This window comes from Dromiciops gliroides, chromosome 1, assembly GCF_019393635.1.
Source record: "Dromiciops gliroides isolate mDroGli1 chromosome 1, mDroGli1.pri, whole genome shotgun sequence".
Classification (NCBI taxonomy): Eukaryota; Metazoa; Chordata; class Mammalia; order Microbiotheria; family Microbiotheriidae; genus Dromiciops; species Dromiciops gliroides.
Window position 1 is genome coordinate 318,191,656 of NC_057861.1, and position 20,821 is coordinate 318,212,476.

At 36.0% G+C, this 20,821-nt stretch overlaps 1 protein-coding gene across 3 annotated transcripts in view; it reads left to right on the forward strand.

Moving 5' to 3' along the window:
* The window catches only part of SMAD2 (SMAD family member 2), a 101,441-nt gene extending 80,866 nt beyond the window's left edge, over positions 1-20,575 (forward strand). For all 3 annotated transcript variants that reach the window (XM_043962681.1, XM_043962697.1, XM_043962688.1), the window contains 3 exons: positions 1,034-1,171; positions 1,862-2,006; positions 8,304-20,575. In XM_043962681.1, the coding sequence (XP_043818616.1) occupies positions 1,034-1,171; positions 1,862-2,006; positions 8,304-8,427 (407 nt within the window). In that variant the 3' untranslated portion in view covers positions 8,428-20,575. The remainder of the gene's footprint in view (positions 1-1,033; positions 1,172-1,861; positions 2,007-8,303) is intronic.
* The last annotated feature ends 246 nt before the right edge of the window (positions 20,576-20,821 follow it).

Here is a 20,821-nt window from a genome sequence, read left to right on the forward strand (position 1 = left end):
GGATTTGCATCTTTTTGGAAGAGTTACAGTTGCCGGCTTTCTGTGTGTCACAGAGGTCTGGGCAGCTAGGGAGCTGGGGCTGGTTCTTAACTCTTGCTTTTCTTTTGTTTTTGTTTTTGTTTTTGTTTTTGCGGGGCAATGGGGGTTAAGTGACCTGCCCAGGGTCACACAGCTAGTAAGTGTCAAGTGTCTGAGGCCGGATTTGAACTCAGGTACTCCTGAATCCAGGGCCGGTGCTTTATCCACTGTGCCACCTAGCCGCCCCAACTCTTGCTTTTCTAAATCTTCATTGTCCTTTAAGATACAGCTCAGGTCCTACCTGCTTCCAGGAGCTTTGATGATCACCCCTGGTTCTCCATCTTCAAATTTTCTTTAATTTACTTATTTATGTATCTTTTATCTTTCTCTTTCCTTAGTAGAATATAAGCTCATTGAGGGTAAGATGTTTTTATTTTTTGTCTTTGACAATGTGTTCAATATTTTTTTGGGGGGTGGATCTATGCCCCTGATTTCACCCCTTTAATCAATGCAGATTGGTTCTTGTTCTGTAACTTAAAGAGTTTGCAATAGTTGCCTGAGGCATTGAGAAATCTAGTGACTTGATCAGGATCATAGAGCTTGTTTGTGTCAAAAATAGGCCTTGAACCCAAGTCTTACTGACTCTTATATATCACCCCATGCTGCTTCTCATTATTTAGCATATTGCGTATGATAGATCCTTAATAAATAGTGTTTGAGTTATATCTTAAAACATTATAGAAATGTGAGTTCAGGACTCAGCAATTGTGGCTCTTTTCACATACTACCTCTCATACCAATTCCCTAAATTACATACCTTACTTCCTTACTTTTTAGTGTTAGCCGATTAAAATGGATGGTTGGTTAACTGCCTTTCTGTAACTAAAAGAAACATTGAACTATAGTGTATCCCTCTTACTCTCAGAAATAGTATGAAAATATCTTCATACAGTAAGCTTTACCAGGTTCACAGCAGGCTATGAACAAGTATAACTAATCTTAAATTTTGTTTTAGGAAGAGGAGTCCGCTTGTATTATATTGGTGGAGAAGTTTTTGCTGAGTGCCTAAGTGATAGTGCAATCTTTGTTCAGAGTCCAAATTGTAATCAGAGATATGGCTGGCATCCTGCAACAGTGTGTAAAATTCCTCCAGGTAAGATTATATACCCTCCAATATTATAATGCAGGTTAATCTCTTAAGTCAAATCTTAGGTTTTGCTCTTATTCCTAACAAACAGAAAATTAGATTATTTTTGTATTATGGTTATTCTGAAATCCTAGATTGCATTTGAATTTCTTTTAACAGAATTGTTTTTGAGGATTTTTAAAAGTATTTTACTATTTTCCAGTTACATATAAGGATAGTTTTCAACATTTGTTTTCACAGGATTTTTAGTTTCAAATTTTTTCTCCCACTCTTCCTTCCCTCCCTCCTCCCAAAGATGGAAAGCAGTCTGATATAGGTTGTATATGTACAATCAATCACATTAAACATATTTCTACATTAGTCATCTGGTGAAAGAAGAGTCAGAGCACAAGGGAAAAACCTCAGAAAAGAAGTAAAAAAACCAGTCCAAAAGTAGAAACAGTATGGTTCAATCTGCATTCTTAATTCAAAGTTCTTTTTTCTGGATGTTGAGAACATTGTCTATCATGAGTTCTTTGAAACTGTTTTGGATTGTTGCACTGATAAGAAGAGCCAAGTCTCACCATTGTTTGTCATACAATGTTGCTGTTACTATGTACAATGTTCTCCTGGTTTTTCTCTTTTCAGTCAGCATCAGTTCATGTGAGTCCTTTCAGGTTTCTCTAACAGAATTTATTTAAATATTTTTCATGATAGGTTGTAATCTAAAGATCTTCAATAACCAGGAATTTGCTGCTCTTTTGGCTCAATCTGTGAATCAGGGTTTTGAAGCCGTATACCAGCTAACTAGAATGTGCACCATAAGAATGAGTTTTGTCAAAGGTTGGGGAGCAGAATACAGGTATGAAATAGTAATTTTCTTTGTTAGTCTCAGTGTTAAAATGATTTCTTCTTCTTTTACTTCCTCCTCTGAGTTGAGGTTTCTTTTGTATTTGTTTAACCTGAAAAGGCTGTTCTGTCAACATTTTTTAGAATTGTGGAATCTTTCATTATGAGGACAAAATTATAAGTCAAATGCTATTTCATAGAAGCAGCTGGTGACACTGGATTGAGCTCTAGGCCTAGAGTCAGGAATGCTTGAGTTCAAATTCAGCCTCAGAAACTTACTAGCAATTCACATAGCCTCTGTTTGCCTCCGTTTCCTCAACTGTCAAATGGGAATAATAAGTGAGGATCAAATCAGATAATATTTGTCAGAAGTACTTAGCACAGTTCCTGGCACATAGCAGGAACTATATAAATATGTATTCTCATTCCTGTTCCTTCCCTTCTCCTTCATTAAAGGGCTTAAAATACCTGGCCTACAGCAGAGTTCAAAAAGAATTGATTCAGTAGACTTCTAGTACAAGAAAAGAATTGGAATTATCCTTTTTTTCCCTATGCTGAATAAACATTAGTAATTATGGTGGTGAGACTTTTTTGTATATCATTACTTTTAGTTTGGTACTTTTGAATGAACTATCTCTGATGGTTTGTTGAATCCTTGGAATGTGAAAATAGTTGTGAGGGCTTTTAATTGTGTTCCAGTTTTACATACCTTCTGTTGAAAAGCCAGAGTGCTTGTTCTGATGCCTTATGGTATAGAAGTTAAGTTGGGGGTTTGTTCTCCAAGGCTGTACAAGGAGAACACAACTTCAGGCATATCCTACAAAGCTGGAGAGGCTACGAGTACAGACTCAGCAGTGGCACTTTATATGTCTTTCATCCAAGGACAGACCTGAGTTAGGAGAGGCTTGTAAGGCACTGGTTGTTTCAGACACACCTGCTTCTACACACTTATCTACCGAGCAGAAAGGGGTTGGAGGTCTGTGCCAAAAGAAGTATCAACACTGGCAAAAATCATGGTTCCTTGAATTAATAAAGTAATTTGTTTTATTTCTACTTCCTTATAATTGTTTTCTTTGTGAAATTTGTAGCTGTGAATAATTTAACATTTCTTATTTTACAGTTGAATTGAGCAGTGTAAACCTTAAAATGAAATTAAAATGATGGTACCTACAATTGTTCTCCAAAAAGTCAGGGCATTTTTTTCCCAGCATTGTTAAGAAGTCTGAATTAAGAAGCTGGAAGATGCAAATATTGTGGATGAAATAGTTTATTACGCATGATGGAAAAAAGCTATGTTTTGCACTATCTACTTTAGTTTGTATATGTAGTAAAAATTGCTAAGTGCTTCTAAGGAAGGGGAAAAATCTGACATCTTTCTACTGTAGAATATTCAATTATTTGGTTCTAAAAGTAAATTCAAATGTATAATTATAAGCTAAGTATGATAAACATGGTATATGTTATGAATACTTCCAGTAGATTTGATATATCAGCATAGAGATGATAATTAAGTTCATGGGAACTGAGTCACTAAGCAACATAAATACAGAAAGAGGAGAGATGAGGGCCCAGGAGAGAACGCTTTGGGTCATTCACAGTTAGCTGGCATGACTATGTCCACTGGGAAGAAGTGGTCAGAAAGATAGTAAGAGTAGTGTTGCAAAGTCCTAGAGAGAAGAGATTATCAAGGGGAAGATGACAGTGTCACAAGCTGCAGAGGTCAAGAAGAATGAGGGCTGAGAAAAGGCTAATAGATTTGTCAGTTCAGAGATTGTTAGTATTAATTTCTATAGAATGATGAAGTCAAAGACTAGGTTACAGAAAGTTGAGAGTGAAAGGAAAGGAAGTGGAAGGCCTATAAAGGAGCTTAGCCTTAAAAGAGAAATATGAGACCAATAGTTAGCAGACAGGAATGGATCAAGAGAGAATTTTTTTGAGGATAGAAAGATATGAGTGCGTTTGTGGGCAGTAAGAAAATAGCTGGAATATAAGTGTTGTTTCATACTGTGTTTTATTTCATAAATTAAAAATAAAATAACTTAAAAAAATAAATATGCCTATGTAACCTCAAATTTTTACTTATAAAAATTTACATCAAACTAGTTAAAATGTCTATCTTAATTTTATCTACAATAGCAGAACCAGCCATTAATAAAGTATAGCTCTAACTAAAAAAAAAGAAAATATGCAGAAGATAAGTGAGAGAATAGGGATGACAGAGGGACAGTCTGTTGGAGAAGACTACGTGGAATGGGTTACAAGTAGGAGGGGGTTAGCCTTGGCAAGAAGAGCCATTTCATCATACAAGATGAGGTGAAAGGCAGACAGTGGCAGAAAGCATCTGGGTGGTATGAGGTAAAGCAGAATGAAGAAGAGGAAACTTGACAAAATGGCATCAATTTTTCAATGACACGTGAAAAGGTTCTCAACTAATTGTGGGGTGGAGGAGGAACTATAGGAGGTTTGAGAAGGGATGAAAAGGCTTGAAAGAGCTGTTGTGTGTCACTTAGGGAGAGGAAATAGCCTTGCCTAACAGTTGTGAGGGTCCTATTGAGATTATAGAACATAAATTTGTAGTGAATCCAAATCAGCAGGTTTTTGTTTTTATTTTTATTTTCTTCAGCTTCATTCAGCATCACATAAAGGAGCAAAGGCATCAGTTGGTGGGAGAAAACCAAGGCTGAGCTTTGATAAAGCAAGATTGGCAGTATGATATGGGAGCAAGGAAACAAGAGGACAGTGTAGAGTTGAACTGTTTCTTCAAGGGCTCGAGATGAGGGTAGCCTGTGCAAGGGTGATGGCCTGGGAAAGAACTAAACATTTAAGAGGTTGCAGGTCATAGCAAGGATGAAGAACAGGATTTGGAGTTGTAAGGCAGAGGGAGAGGTAACATGTTGTGAAATAGAGTTTGAGAGTTCATAAACATGGAGGTGGATGGGGCAGCTAGGTGGCTCAGTAGATAAAGCACCGGCCCTGGATTCAGGAGGACTTGAGTTCAAATCCAACCTCAGACACTTGACACTTACTAGCAGGTGACCCTGGGCAAATCACTTAACACTGTTTGCCTTAATTTCTTCATCTGTAGGGGTAGTTAGGTAGTGCAGTAGATAAAGCACTGGCCCTGGATTCAGGAGGACCTGAGTTCAAACCTGACCTGAGACACTTGACTCTTGCTAGCTCTGTGACCCTGGGCAAGTCACTTAACCCTCATTGCCCCACCAAAAAAACAAAACAAAACATGGAAGTGGAATGCCTGTGGGTGATAGCAAGATCAAGGGTATGTCCTCTGTGTAGCTGGGATGGGATGGAGGATGAGGTCATTGGAAATGATTAAGGAATTGAGAGCTTAGGATGTTTGTTGGAATATCAGTTTGTATGTTAGGGTCCCTTAGTATGAGAAAAAGCATTTAAAAGGAGAGAAAAGCTGTGAGCCAGGTACTGAAGTCATGGAGAAAAGAAGGGAAGAAATTTGAAATGAATTGCATCCAAAGTGGGTTGCTCTTAAAACTTAGAAATAAAAACAACAAAGATATCCCCACATCTGTTAATAACCTTGTGTGACATTTGATATTTAGCGTAGTTACCCTAAAAAGCAGTAATAATTAATGTTAATTTTCAAAGACTACTTTTCAATTATCTTATACCAATTTAAAATTTTAAGAGTATCTAAAGCATTCAAAACCTAAAACAAAAATAGCAATGAAACCAAGAAATACAGATGTGAAGAGGGTTGTTCCATTCATAACAATTGTGGAATATCTGAAATTGAATAGATCTAGAGCTTTGAAAGAGAGAAGAAAATGAGATGGGCTGGTTCCATAGGCACAGTTCTTTTAAACAAGAATTTTCCTGTCCTTTTTAAAAAGCATCAGTGCAGTTCATCTCATTCCTCTCACACCCTTCTAAAACTGAGTGATTAAGAATTATGAAAGTCCTATGTTGACATTTTAAAAATCACTTGTCAGCTATAGGGGAGGAAAGCTTTGCCTCAATAGCAGTTCCCCAAAAGCTCGATGAGGGAGCACCACAGGCTCCGTAGTGTACTGGAAAGAATGAATTCCTTATTTGGAATCCAAATTCTGTTTCTTTGACCTTACACATGTTAACTTCTAGGGCTTAATTTTCCCTTCTGTAAAAGGAAGGGAATTAGATCTTCTAAGTTCCCTTCCGACTTTTTGATCTTACTAATACTTTCATATACCCAAGTATTTCTGGTTTTTTGTTTGGACAATGAGACAGATTTAGCAGCCCCTCTACAACTTAACCTATAGTTTTGGAGAGTTCATGTCATTCTATCATCTTCTCTCTCCCCTTTCTTCCCCCCCTCCCCACCCCCTACCCCAGTCAAGAGAAATAAAAGCATCTCCTACAGGCAACCTAGTACTGAATTTCTCCAAATCTAACTGGCTGGTTCACAGGTGAAAAGCATTGGGTTTATGTTTGAAGCTTTTCCAGGTTAGGGATGACCTCCCAGACTTGGTGCTATGTTAGCCTAGCTTTTGAGAAGATTTTTTTGTTTTTGTTTTTGTTGGCTTGTTTAAAGGAAAAAAAAAAAACTAAATGCAGTATTAAACTTTATTTAGGAAGCAGTGTCTTGTTCAGTGAAAACAGTCTTCCATTTGAACTTATCTGACTATATCTGGAAGATTTTGTTTAATTCTCGGTACCACATTTTAAGAAGAATATTGACAGATGAGAGTATTCAGCAGGAATGTGGCTAGGATTTTGAGGAATCTCTATCATCATTTCATAAAAAGCAATTGATGGGGGGCAGCTAGATGGTGCAGTGGATAGAGCACCGGTCCTGGAGTCAGGAGTACCTGAGTTCAAATCCGGCCTCAGACATTTAACACTTACTAGCTGTGTGACCCTGGGCAAGTCACTTAACCCCAATTGCCTCACTAAAAAAAAACAAAAAACAAAAAAAGCAATTGATGGGACTTGAAAGAAAAGGTGCAGGTGGGAAATGATTTCTGTCTTCAAATAAGTAAAAGGCTGGCCTCTGGAGGGCAGGACTAGGACAAATAGGGAGAAGTTACAGAAAAAACTTTTTTTTTTTAATTCACTATGAAGAATTTTTAAAGTTAAAGCTGTCAATGAAAGGAGCTGTTGAGCTCTTTATTATTGGAATTGTTCAAGCATAAGTTGAATGGCTATTTGTCAGTGGTATTGTAAGGGTGATTCTTTCCTTCTCTGGGTTGGAGGAAGGAGATGACCTCAGAGGTGGTTGTTCAGTCATTCGATTGGGTCTGATGCTTTGTGTCCCTGTGGACTGTACCACACCAATACTGTCTATGGGATTTTCTTGACAAAGATAACTGGAGTGGTTTGCCATTTCTGTCTCCAGTGGATTGAGGCAAACAGAGGTTAAGTGACTTTCCCAGGGCACACAGTTTGGGAGTATCTGAGGCCAGATTTGAACTTAGGTGTTTATGACTCTAAGCCCAGCTCAGCACTTTTTAACTACTGAGCCTACCTGACTCTGTGACTTCAAAAGTCACATGTGCACATAACATTTATGGGGGCAATGTTTTTCTACAAGATAGAGTTAGAATTGGAACATCTACTTAATTTTACTCTCTTAATATTTGAGACATAAATTTTGGAGCATTTTATTCATTTTGGTTGGGGACACTAAGGTATCAACAATACAGAAAATTTGCATGTAATATCAGATTATGATTTGATGTGTTGGGCTTTTTATTCATATTTACTGCTAATATTCTCCCTTCCTTACTAACATTTTATTAGTAGGATCTAGTAAGGGAGCTAATCTTGGTTAGCGATAGTGTATCAAACTGGTCTTAATAATATTAGAAGACTCTTATATGTTCGATAGAAAGATTTGAGCTTTGTTTTTGTTAAGAATAGAAGGCTTACAACATAAATCCTGATCCTAGGTAAAATGAAGTAGTGCAGTAGAAAGAGTGCTAGAATTGATATCAGGGAACTTGAGCTTGAATCATGGCTCTATTACTTAACTGTGTGAGCCTCTGTTTTTCCATGTATAAATTCCCTTCAGCTCTAAATCCTATACATTTTATTTTTAGACCTTGAAATTCCATCTGGGGGGGGGGAGGGCAATGAGGGTTAAGTGACTTGCTCAGGGTCACACAGCTAGTAAGTGTCAAGTGTCTGAGGCCAAATTTGAACTCAGGTCCTCTGAATCCAGGGCCTGTGCTTTATCTACTGCACCACCTAGCTGCCCCAAAGGTATGTCCATCTTAATGGAACTTAGTTGGTAGTGTTTGTTGTTTTAGTTTCTCATGCTTTTTGTAACCTCTCCCTCTTTTTTTTTTTTTCCTAACAGAAGGCAGACAGTAACAAGCACCCCTTGCTGGATTGAACTTCATCTGAATGGACCCCTACAGTGGTTGGACAAAGTATTAACTCAGATGGGATCCCCTTCAGTGCGTTGCTCAAGCATGTCATAAGACCTTCACATCCTAGTTCCAGTGGACTAAATATTTAGTCCTGTCAACAGACTTAAGATAACGACTTGTCTGTCGTAGTATTTTTGTGTGGTCTCCATGAACTGTTTACTATCCAAAAATTCAAGAGAGAAAAAACAGCACTTGAGGTCTCATCATTTAAAGCACCTTGTGGATTCTGTTTCCTATTATTCTATTAGATGGAAAAATTAGTGTATAGAAATACCTTCTTCTGAAAGGAGGAAGGGGAGGTTTTAAAGACTTAATGGTGTCTTATTGGGCATAAAACTGAGTGTCCCAAAGGTTTAATAATTACATAAATAGTTATGTACAGGTAATGTATCATGATCTCTAATATCACAGTATTGTTGTGCTATTCATCCATTTTTAGTTTCCATAAATAGGTGTGTGTGTGCGCACTGCTTCTTGATTTAGGCAAACCTTCTGTAAAATTGCAAGTACTTAAGCTGTTATCCCCACTTTTCCATTATTTTTGTTTTTTTAATATATGCACACATATATAAATATATATATATGTACTTATATAATCAGATCTTCATTTTGTCATGAAGCAGATTTTCCTTCTCAAAAACTGATTTTTCTGCCTTTTACCAAAAATAAACTAGTGGGGGAACAAAAGTGGGTTAACCTTTTAAAATTTTAGACCTTTGGTGTATTCAGTGGGGCTTAAATATCCATTTTTGTTGATTTACTGTTAATCCCATTGTTTTAGAAATCATTGATGTGGTGGTGTTGTTTTCTTAAAACTCCTTCTTACCTTCCCTCCTTTCTCCCACTATCATTCTTATACCAAAACAGCGTAGCATGACATCTGTTGCCAGTAATGGTTGCACTGATACTGCTGGCACAAGTTAATTCTGGGGTATAATTAAAATTCATATTTAGTGAATCCCCTTGTCCTACAAATTTTGACAAATAGTAATTGACTTGTGCAAACTTAGCAGTTTATGGATTTATCCTTTGCACCTCATATGTACAGGTGGCAGTATGATTTTTTTCAGGGATAAGCTAGATTTATTTCAGTATATTTATCTTTTTTAAAAAAGTCAACGTGTAAGTTTAAATACACTGATTTTTTTTAAGTATTTCAAAATATTTCAGTAACAAACCATATTCTTTGATTTGAGTGGTTTCATATTGATTAGTTACCAGATTGTATTATGTACATTATGAAATACAGGCCTTGTATAAATGTAATCAGTTCAGAAAATGACTAGAAAAGCGGGACTGAGGAACACTCAGCAGAGAAGGATTGTTTGTTTTTATGATATGCTGTACTCAAAGATTTACAATCTCCATCATATTCTAAAATTACGGAACTCCAGAATTAAATGGTTGGAAAGGGCCTCAAATTTTCTTGTTTACATGTTGCCTGCAGTCAGGACTGAACTTAACCCTGAATTTTAGAAGGTTGTCTATCTTAATCTTATTTAAAAGTCTCAAGGGAAGGAGATTCCAGAAGCTCCTTTGGTACTCCTTTATGTCATAATATAATTCTTCCTTAACTTTAATTTCTCTTACCATAGTTTAGGCGTTTGCTTCCATTCCATCCTTGATGGAAATGGAAAGGTGTTCTTCCTCATTTCCCAAGAGATCTCATCTTCTAACTCAACTCTTTAGTCACTTTTGGTTGTTTTTGCTCCCCTGGTTTCCATATACCTTTTTGTTTATAACTTCACATTTGGCGTGGTACTTATTAAGTACCTCATTTGAGATTCAGATTTTTGTTTTAAATAAAGATTTGCTCTACAAAGATACAGATTGAAGAATCTGAGAAAATGAGTTCCTGATTCATTTTGCTTGACAAGTGTCCTCACTGCTTCAGCTATCATGCTGTTCAGTTTTTCCTCTACTTGAAGTCCTTGCTGCTGAAGTCTGCTGCCATCGCTTCCAAAGCTGTCACCACCACTGTTTTAAAGCTGCCATCACTGCAGTAATGACACTGAAGTCTCCACTGCCTCTGCCAGACCTCCTGCCAACAGTGGGGTTCCAGCTTGGAACTACTCAACTTATTTTAGCAATTGCTTATCTTTGAAGCTGGTACCAGCATCTAAAGTGATCAGTGCCAGAGCTGTTGTGCTGCTCTCAGGAGCTGTTGTTAATGCCAGTGGAACTCAAGCCACCTGATTGACAGCTTTCTTTGGAGTGGTAGAAGGGACTGGTAGTTGAGGCAGGAGCATTAGCAAATGTCATTGATACCAGGTGAGACAGTAACATCTGGCATTGTCAACATATTAAACAGGGGAGCATATTTCTACAGAGTAATGGAAATTAATGGGAGTGAATTATTTTCATGTATAAAATGAAGCTTTACACAGAACTTTCTATAAACACCTCTGTTGCACAAAGCAACCATACCTGTAACATCAGAATTACTTCATAGTGATGGTTAGTTACACTTCTGTGAACAACATATCCCAGTGTCATGTTAACTTTTTAATGAAAATACATTGCTGTCTCATTTTATTTGTTTATATGTCACAGTTTTTGCTATTCTTGAGCCTATAGCCAGTGATTAGTTACTATTTTGTAGTCGTGGCCTTTTTATTTACCTTTTAAGTGCACTATTTCTACTTAAAATAGATTTCCCTCTCTACTGAATTATATCTTTTTACATGTCAAGATCGTTTAGAATTTTATCCTCCAAGGTGCTAGCATTTTCCCCCCAACTTATTAGCATCATTGAATGAACTGAATAATCAATTTCCCTATTTCATAATATCAGCCATTAGTTAAAAGTACAAATTCATACTGGACCTAAGTCAACCATTTGGAACTGTTACTTTTTGCCCTTACCTTTCTTGCCCATAACTAACCTTCAGTGGTTAGCTTTGGTTATTTCCAAGTATGACATTCCAGCTACTTGTATACTTATTGTTGTTGGTCATATTTTTATATCATGTAGGAAAAGAAAAGCCCTTAAAGTACAAGCATATTATTCCTTCTGTTCCCTCTATTTTGGAGGCCTTCCTATCATTCTATAGAGAGGAATATAACAGTTTTCCTTACATAGACCTGTGTTATAACTGTGCCTATATTTGTCCATGTTTGTGTTTTTGAGATATTATTTAATATTTTCTCTTCCTTTGAGATACTTTCTCTGAACAATATACAGTTCTTTACTAATCCAACTTTCCATAAAATTCCTTATTTCCATGAATATGTTGCTTTTTTTCTTATGAATTATTTTGAATTATACCATTTATTGATCAGTTTCACTGAGGTGAAAAGCAGTTAATGTTTCCATTGAGATAAAATAAAACATTATGCTTAATCTAATATATTTCTCTTCCTCTGCCAAAAGTTGCCCTGACATACTTTAGGAATTTGGGAGATTTTTTTTTAAATCCTTCTAAAATTAAATTGAGTGCCTGCTATCTGTAAGATATTGTACTAGGCTATGGCAGGGAGGGGTAGGGGTCTTGGATAGAAACACAGCTTCTGGCTTTTTGAAGCTTACAATCTCATCAACATTTCTGTACAATCTGTTTCTTTTGTTAAACATGCTAATCTTTAAGGCTCTTCCTTGCCTTTTCTGCCCAATTATATCTCAATCTTGCCAATTGTCATCTGTATTTTTAGGGGAAAAGTTAAGTGTTTGATTTATTCCCAGTTCTTGCTGTGTTGGCATTTTTATATATCAGATATTTTTTCTTACAGTTTCTCCTTGCTTTTCTTAATCTTCCATATAGCTCACTGAACCTAATGTAAAACTCTTTTTACTAGAGTAGCTAAATTTTTGTTTATGATATACTTCTCCAAAATTAATATATTCTAATGTAAGTGTTCTCGATGAAGTCCCTTCATTCATGAGTTGTATATGAGAGTACCTTCTTTCTTCTTTGTTAATACCTGAGAATTGGAATTTATTCATGACCTTATGGATAAGCAGCATAGGATGGCATTGACCAGTGTCTACTGATATAAAAGACAGCCCAAGTCCTGGTACTACATTTTAGTCAACAAATTGATGGCTATATTCTTACCAAGTAGTAGGACATGCTTTCTGGAAGTTGTAGTCATTGATTTACCATTACTTTTGGTCTTTTAGGTTATTGTACTTAATGTAGATCAAGACTGAGATGAAACTGTCAGTTTCCAGAGGAAGCTTTGTATTTCTGTCCAAAATGCCAGCTAGAAAACACCAACAGTATCCTTGTTCATATGATAGCAACTCATATCATTTCATTTCAAGAGCAGAAGCTGAGACATTGTTCAAGGTCAAAGTAACTCCATAATTAATAGAATTAATACATGTAGTCATCCAAACATTGAGAAGTTGTTTAGGTCTTAGCAAAAAACAAATCTACCCTGCTCCACCTTTTATTTTTACTGAAAGCCTTTATTCCTTTACAATTTACTTTTATATATCAGACTTATAGCCAGCTTTAGGATCATGGCCTGGAATTAAAAAGGATCCTAGGGGTCACCTATTCCACCTTCTTCATTTACAGATAGAGAAATTGAAGTTCTCTGCACTCAGCATTTATTAGTTCATTTTTGTAGACAATTTATAAGAGGATAAGCCTCGTTTGTGTTATACAAAGCTTAGTGCATTGACTTAAGTAAGAGCTCATGTGACTTAATGAGTATTGCCTTCCTTCTCTGTGTTTAGATCACCTTGGGAGTGCCAGGACTAACCATAACTTACCTTGAGCGCTTGGGATGGGCCAGATAATTAGTTTATTTCCAGCCCTGCCTGTATATCCCAGAACAATGGATTTTCAAGTGTTCTTCAGATTTACTAAGTAAAACCCAAAGGATATGGCTAGATTTATATTAACTGTATAAATGCAAGTCCAATGGCTGTTTCAGTTAGCAATAATGGGTTTTCATGACAGTCACTGGTAGAAATCTCAGAACTCTGACAGGGGAAAGGGATGGAGAAGGGGGTTGTTTTCTTTCTCCCTCCATTTCTCCAACTTCCTTTTCCCTATGCATCCCTTTCCCCAACCCACCTCTCTAAATAGGGTGGGGATGGGTGAGCAAGTAACAGTTTCTAAAAGAAATTTTCCCTTTTTAAAATCCTTTAAACATAACATATATATGTATATGTATATGTATGCCCCCCCCCCAAGTAACTCTGTCATCTACCCTGTTTGCTCCGGCTGTTTGGTTGCTTTTACTGAATGGTAGGGGGTGGGGGGAGAAACCTCCCTGAGGGAAGAACAAGCCCTATTTTAGTAAATGTATATATTCTTGCCTCTATAATCCAATAGTAATTTGTGTTAGTCATAGCCCCATACCTTATCTTAGATATATGCTACATTCATGAATCTTGTTTTTTAGTCTGATAGTAAAAGTAAAACACAAAGTAACTTTATCTTTACCATATACATACCACTTTTTTTAACCACAACTTTTATAGCATAAACATCCATAATGTAATTAGTGATGAAAAAGTTATAATACTATCAATTTTTTATTTTAAAAAGTAAACATTTTAACACTTAATTGTGCTTGCAGTATTAGGCTATAACAAGCAGTTCTGCATTTGTCTAGCTAGATCACAGAATTTAAGACAAAATAAAGATGTTTTAATGAAAGAATATTCCTTTTGCAATCTATTCCTTAGGTTCGATATATTTGTACACTAAGATTAGAACATACCTTGATAATTCTGGGCCTAAGGAGTCAACCTTTGAGGAAAATCATTCCTTGTTGTCATGTTCTCTTTCCAACTATTTGAAGCAAGATAATGGGAATTAGTCGGCATAGGGTATTTTCATTTTTAAAAAGAAAAAAAAACTGGATTATATATTTTCTCTCAGATAATCTCAAAATTGTATACTAAAATACTATAACTGGATAAAACTAATAGTACCTCTTGAAAATTATTCAGACCAGTTCAATTGCACTTTAGGGGATTTGACTGAAATACAGGTTTTACATACTTCGATATGTTTTGGACTCTTAGTACATTTATCACTTAGGCTTTCCTCTTAAGCTATAATTTACCTAAGTATTCTTGACTACATGTAAAATAGGCACCTTTGAATATAGTATTTCTGGAGTCCCCAGCCTTTTATGCAAGACTCATATGGAGAAGCCAGCCATTGGCAAATATCCTGAAAATATATTTGGGCTGATAGCCTTAAAGGCAGCCTTATGCTGCTGAAAATGTTTGAAAAACAAATCCTAATGTGTTCTGCAGCAACTCTGGGAGAAGTTGAGTAAAGGTGAGTAGTGTTTGTCTTTTTTCTAGTTTTCCATCATTCCATGCCTACTTGAGTCCTTTCCTTTCTTAACAGAGCATCTACTAGTAATATCCCTACTGGGTGTCGGCAAAGTATTTGGCTTTTGAAAGAGCACCATGTTGGTGTGTGCAAAGTTGTAGGAAATGATGACTAAAGACACCAGAATGAAATGAGTTGAATTGTAATGAGATTTTGGTAACACAGATATGGGTAGGTAGTTTGATGGAACAAAGGAAGTGGCAACATATTTGTTGTGTTCTCCAGAAACTATGTATGTATATGTATGTATAAATCATGTGTTCTTATTCGGGTAAATTAAACCTCGAGTTTGAATCATTCATAGTAAAAAAAACTAAGGAATGATTTATGAGTTCCTTATCTGCTGAAGAACATTTCAGCATTAGTGCTGTCTCTCACTGTATTTCCTAAAATGCCCTGTCCTAAGTGTACACAGCCAGAATGTGATGTTATATTCAGTTTCAATGAATGTTCTATGGGAATTTTTGACAATGCACCAGCTAGTCAGGAGAAGGAATTGGGTGTTCAGATGAATATTTTACAGCTACTCCATCCTTACGGCCTCACACACCTAAGGTGCTTACCAGCTAGAACACTGACCATGTGGAGTGAAATTTTCTGGAGTGGCATTAATTTTGTAATGCAATATGAAGGATGTAGAGTCAGCTATAATTTTCCTACATGGTTTTAAATGACTGCATCCTCTGTGCACTGTGATAGATGTGTTCTTTGTAAGCTTTAATGTTATGGTAGTCAAAAGTCCTTTGTGTTGTTTTTTTTAAGCTGAAGCTTTATTGCAGCTGGTTTTCAAGTTAAAATATTGTGAAATACTGATTTCCTTCACTCCACCCACACCAAATATTTTAGTCTATTTAAAGTACAAAAATAGTTCTGCTTAAGAAAACATTGCTTAAATGTACTGTAATTCCTGGTCACTTTATATATACATATATATATGTGCTTTAACTTTTTACTTTGTTTGCTCTTTACCTGTGTTAACAGTACTTTCACAACTAAAAAGGTGAATTTTTTTCCCCTAGCATTAAAAAGAGCCATTTGAGATGTTTACCATCTTACTATGGAAGCTGTTTGTTTTCTTTTTTTAAATTAAGAAATTTAATTATTTTCTTGATCAATGGAGGGCATGACATGTTTCTTTCAGAGTGTTCATCAGTATTTTTTCCTTAGCATACACTGAAATGAAAAATATACTTCACCTAGGTGAGTACTTCATTCTAAGGTATCCCAGTGATTTCAAAGGAATAAATTATCTTCAGTACTGGATGTAGCTGACCCATACACTTGACTCATAAAAGGGAATAACTGACCTTTGTAACTGCTAGTAATTTGGTTTTGTCTTATTTTATAACCTGCATATCCTAAGTTGATGATCAGGTTCATAAGAAACATGTTGAAAACAAGCACATTCTAAAAGATTATTTATATTTTTAATGAACTCTTTGAGAATGCATTTTTTAAAAAAATATATACTGTAATGGAAATATGTGCTTTTCAGAAAAAGGAAACTTTTAAAAGGGCCTACCTGAATGCAGGTTAGTTATGGAATCACATTATCATCTGGTGACTTTAAAGTTGAAAGAGCTCTAATTAGGTCTGAGCTTTTCAGCTACTAAATACAGAGTTTAACATTTTTCCTATGTAGGAAGCTATGTTTTATTTAAATTGTTTTTATATAGACATGCTAGAAAGGATTCTGAATACATGGAACTGAATATACTTAGAGCTCTCTGGAAAACTTCAGTTATCTACTATTGTCAGCAGAAACTCTTGAAATAGTCATCCAGAAGCTTCTGTAGCTCTCTTGAATTAAGCTTGTCTTCCATTTCCTTTTCCTACTTCCTATTACATAGGCATGAAGGATTTTGATTACAGTCTGCTTTTTTGAGGCAGCTGTCTTGAGCTGATGATGAATCTGAAGATTATAAATGTGTACTAGTGTGCATTTAGGGACCCTGCACACAACAAATTATATTTTATCAGTGCAAGAATGAAGGGATTCAATTGTCAGACCTAGGCAGAAAATCGAGGTCAGTGTGCCCTTGAAAAAGAGGGTAATGGAGAAAGTATAGCAGCAGACTAGACTAAAATACTAGACACTGGTAGTTTATGGTAACCTTATGACTATGAAATACATATCATGTATAAATGTTACATTTTAAAAAATAATTTGGCCAGTCACAAATAACTTTACTTCCTCTACCCAAATCAAGTCTCAAAAAACTATAAGCCAGGGGGCAGCTAGATGGCACAGTGGATAAACCACTGGCCCTGGATTCAGGAGGACCTCATTTCAAATCTGGCCTCAGACATTTACTAGCTGTGTGACCCTGGGCAAGTCACTTAACCCTCATTGCCCTGCAAAGCAAAACTATAAGCCTGCCATATGCAAAGCACTAACTAGGTGCTAAGAGTATCCTTAAGTTTAGAATCAAGTTGTATATGTTTCATAAATACTCAAAAGAACAAAATTTAAAAGTTGGAGACAGTAATAATTACAAAATGTTGACAATCTGCTGAATGGTTTGTATAGAAAATAATTCGTCTATTTTGGAGGCAGGAGAAATCACTTCAGACTGTCAGGTGGCTTCGTGGAGGCTGTGGGATTTGAGCTGGGTTTTGAAAGAAATGCTGAAAGCATTTCCTTCAGGTTGTGGCACAGCATGAACAGAGGTCTTGGAATGCAGCTGCTATATTTTAGAACTAGATATGTGAAAGCAAAGTGGAAGTCAACAGATACTAGGAAAACTGCTCTGCTAAGCAGACACAGGACAACCACAAACAGGGTAGACATTTTAGAACATCTTGATGCATGCATCTAGCAACCTGGAGCAGAAACTGTTATCTGTCTAGAAGTAAAAAACAATTGGATCCAGTGGTGCTTAGTAATGAGGAATGGTGATGAGTGGAGGTATGAGAAAATGTCCCAAAGCAAAATTGTACAGCTGAAAATGTCTTCATTTGAGAGGATAATTTTTATATGTGTACAGTATTGAAAAGTGAGTCTCTGTGTTCATACTTAATAGTGTCAATAGTCAAATACAAAGTGCTCCAAAAATCTTGGTACAGTTTTAAATGATTAAAGCAAGTTACAGAGTTATTGATAGGTTAATAAAGCGTAAAACTGCAGTAAGAATTTTGGGACACTTTGTTAAGATTGTAGATTGGTAATTGCTTTAGTTGAAATATTAAAGCCTTGCATAGAAAGGTGCTCCCTGCCCACTGATCTTCACAGGGCTACTGGCAGGAAAAAATTAGTTTTCTCAGCTCAGTTTTTTCACTTTAATGAGCTCTGCCTATCTACATATTTTTAATAGTAATAGTTACTAGTGAAAGGCAATAACTAGTTACAATTTTGAGCAAGCCCCATATTGCATAAAAATAAAATTATAAACCTCAGAAAGGTTGACCCACTTTCTTAAGAATGAAGCTTGGGAGTACTTTTGCGGTAAAATGACTACCTCATCATAGTTTAACATCTGGAATAAAAGTGTCATTTAGGAATGTCTACCCCTTTTACATAGAAAAATCAGTTCAGTAACATTTTACCCAAGAACCACAAGCTACTTCGTTCCAGCTTTTAAAACCAAGATATTAAATAACGTGGTGTCACTGCATTTTAAAATCTACTTATTCACACACACACACACACACACACACACACACACACACACACACACACACACACACACACACACCCCTTTTTGAGGAATTGAATTTTTCAGACATAATTGAATGCTTTCATCTGTAACAGAATTAGTAGCCTGCAAACCACTGTGGTTTCTTGCTGTGCTGTGAAGTTGTTAAGAGTATATTTTCTGTTACATGATAGATAAAGGAAGTGTGAGGTAAAGGAAAGGATTTATAATTTTTTACCCTAAAATGAAGGCCATTGACAAAATGTACCAAAATAGATTAAACTAGTTTATAGCTAAAGCATCAATCTTTTTGTGTCTTCTTTCACGGTTTTTATGTGCCCATCTAATTTAACATCATTGTAAAGTCAAACCTCGATTCGTAAGGTTAGAAACTAACCTTTCAATAAAAGTTTTGTGAAATGAAATTTCTAAAGGCAAATGTATAATGTATATTTTCTCACTGGGTAAAAATGTTTCATCTGCCAACACACTAGTCTTATCTTTCCCACCATGAATACAACCTGTACCTAGAAAAAATTTAAAAGCTCATAGTAATTTGTGGCATATCCAGGTTATTTAACAGATAGCTGATATTTGCTGAAATTGGAGAAGTAGTCTAAGGATATGCCTTGTTCCCTTTCTGACATTTAATGTTCAGCATTTACCCAAAAATCATCTTTGAAGATGTTAATGTTTTTCATGTATTTATGGTTAATTGCTTTGAGCCTGACAGGATTTAGAATCAATGATGTGTAATAATTGGATAAAAGATATATTCAAAGTACAAGCAATTTCAAAACTCTGAACTGTTAAAAAAAAATCCAGCTACTGTATGATTGGATTGGGACAGGCAATTGTAACATCCCCAAATGGGAAGGAAATGCAATCATTACTCCTGTAGAATTATTTAGGTACTTGGCAGCTAAAAGAGGAATACCTTTAAAAACTGCTCCAATTAGAGGTATCTCTTTTTATTTTGTCTTAATCACTTATAGTTTATATGGGGAGATTTACCTTTATTTTTGCTATTATGGACACTCCTCCCAAAGACAGAGATTACAACCTTCTTAGACTTTGAGATCTCCTAGGTCTTTGAGAAATTCTTTGGCCGAAAAAGTAACCCCACCCCCAGCCCCTTTCCAACTACAAGCTTCCCCAAATTTAGGTAGGCTTGAATCTTGAGTCCTACAGAGTATCCCAGAGATTGTGCTATACTTGGTATAGTCTTCAAGGATGCACAGTGTCAACAACACTACATGGGACAATGAAAATGGGATTTTAATGAAGAATGGTGAAAAGCAAAAATCCTACATTAATTTAGGCAAGATACCTTAATTCTTTTGGATGAGGGAACAAGAAAGTCAGTTCAGCCATACTTTGCCAAATCTGTTTCCAAGAAAGTCACAATAACTCAAAACCCCTCTTCCCTTTAGCTCTTGACCCAGTAGCTTCTTACTCCTCCCCCTCCCCACCCCTGACTGTCTACATGATCTCAGAAACCAGAAATGGAGGTTTGAAACCTCTTGTTGTGGTACCTTGAAAAACTGTGCAAAGTAGCTTAGCACTCCTCCCTGCCTCTCTCCTTTCTCCATGAAGATTGTTGCTTTACCTTTGTGTGAAAGGTGATACCTCTCATCCCCCATAGGGACTGAAGAAAAGGAAGAAGTTGAAGACAAACTGCTGCTTGCCTATATGCTATTATATTTGAACTATTGTGATTCATGAGGAAATAGACACAAACAAGTTCAAGTGTACCCACTAAGTTGTAATTCAACACTACTTACTGTTGTCCACTGCTTTGGATTCTCTGTGCTACTTCATTACCTTTGAACAACTAATAATACCATATGAAAGTCTTGAATGGTTGCAAATAAAGCACAAATCATTAGAAAGGGGTGACCTTGGGTTGTCACATTCTCATCCATTTATGCCCATTCTAAAAATTAAGAGAATAAGTACAAGATGCACCTGTTCTATTTTGTACTGAGTATTTTGAGGTTCAGAAAGGACTTTTTTGGAAAAAGCTTTAACAGTAAATATTGGGGAAATGAAATCTAGACCTGACACTAACGCATGATTGAGAATGGACTATATTATTTTGCTTCTAACACAAGTCCCTGAACAGTTCATTAATCATATCTTTTCTAGGTTAATACTGCTTCATGTGACTAGTTTTTATTATAATGTCTTTGTAAATTAAAAAAAAAACATGTTGACGTTCTTTACTAGAGACTTGAAAAAATTATATAAATTTCTCTTTATATGTTTTTTTCTCCCACTATCTTCACCACTGAAAGAATGAAGAAAAGGAATAAAGAAATTTGTGTTGCAAATATTTATGGTCAAGCAAAACAATTTCACACATTGGCCAAGTCCAAAAAATGTCATTCTGCACCTAGTCCATCACCTCTCTGTCAGGAGAGGTGATGCTTCATTGTTGGTCCTCTGGAATTATGGTTAGTCATTACATTGGATTATAGGAATTTATTGATGTTTCAGTGATCA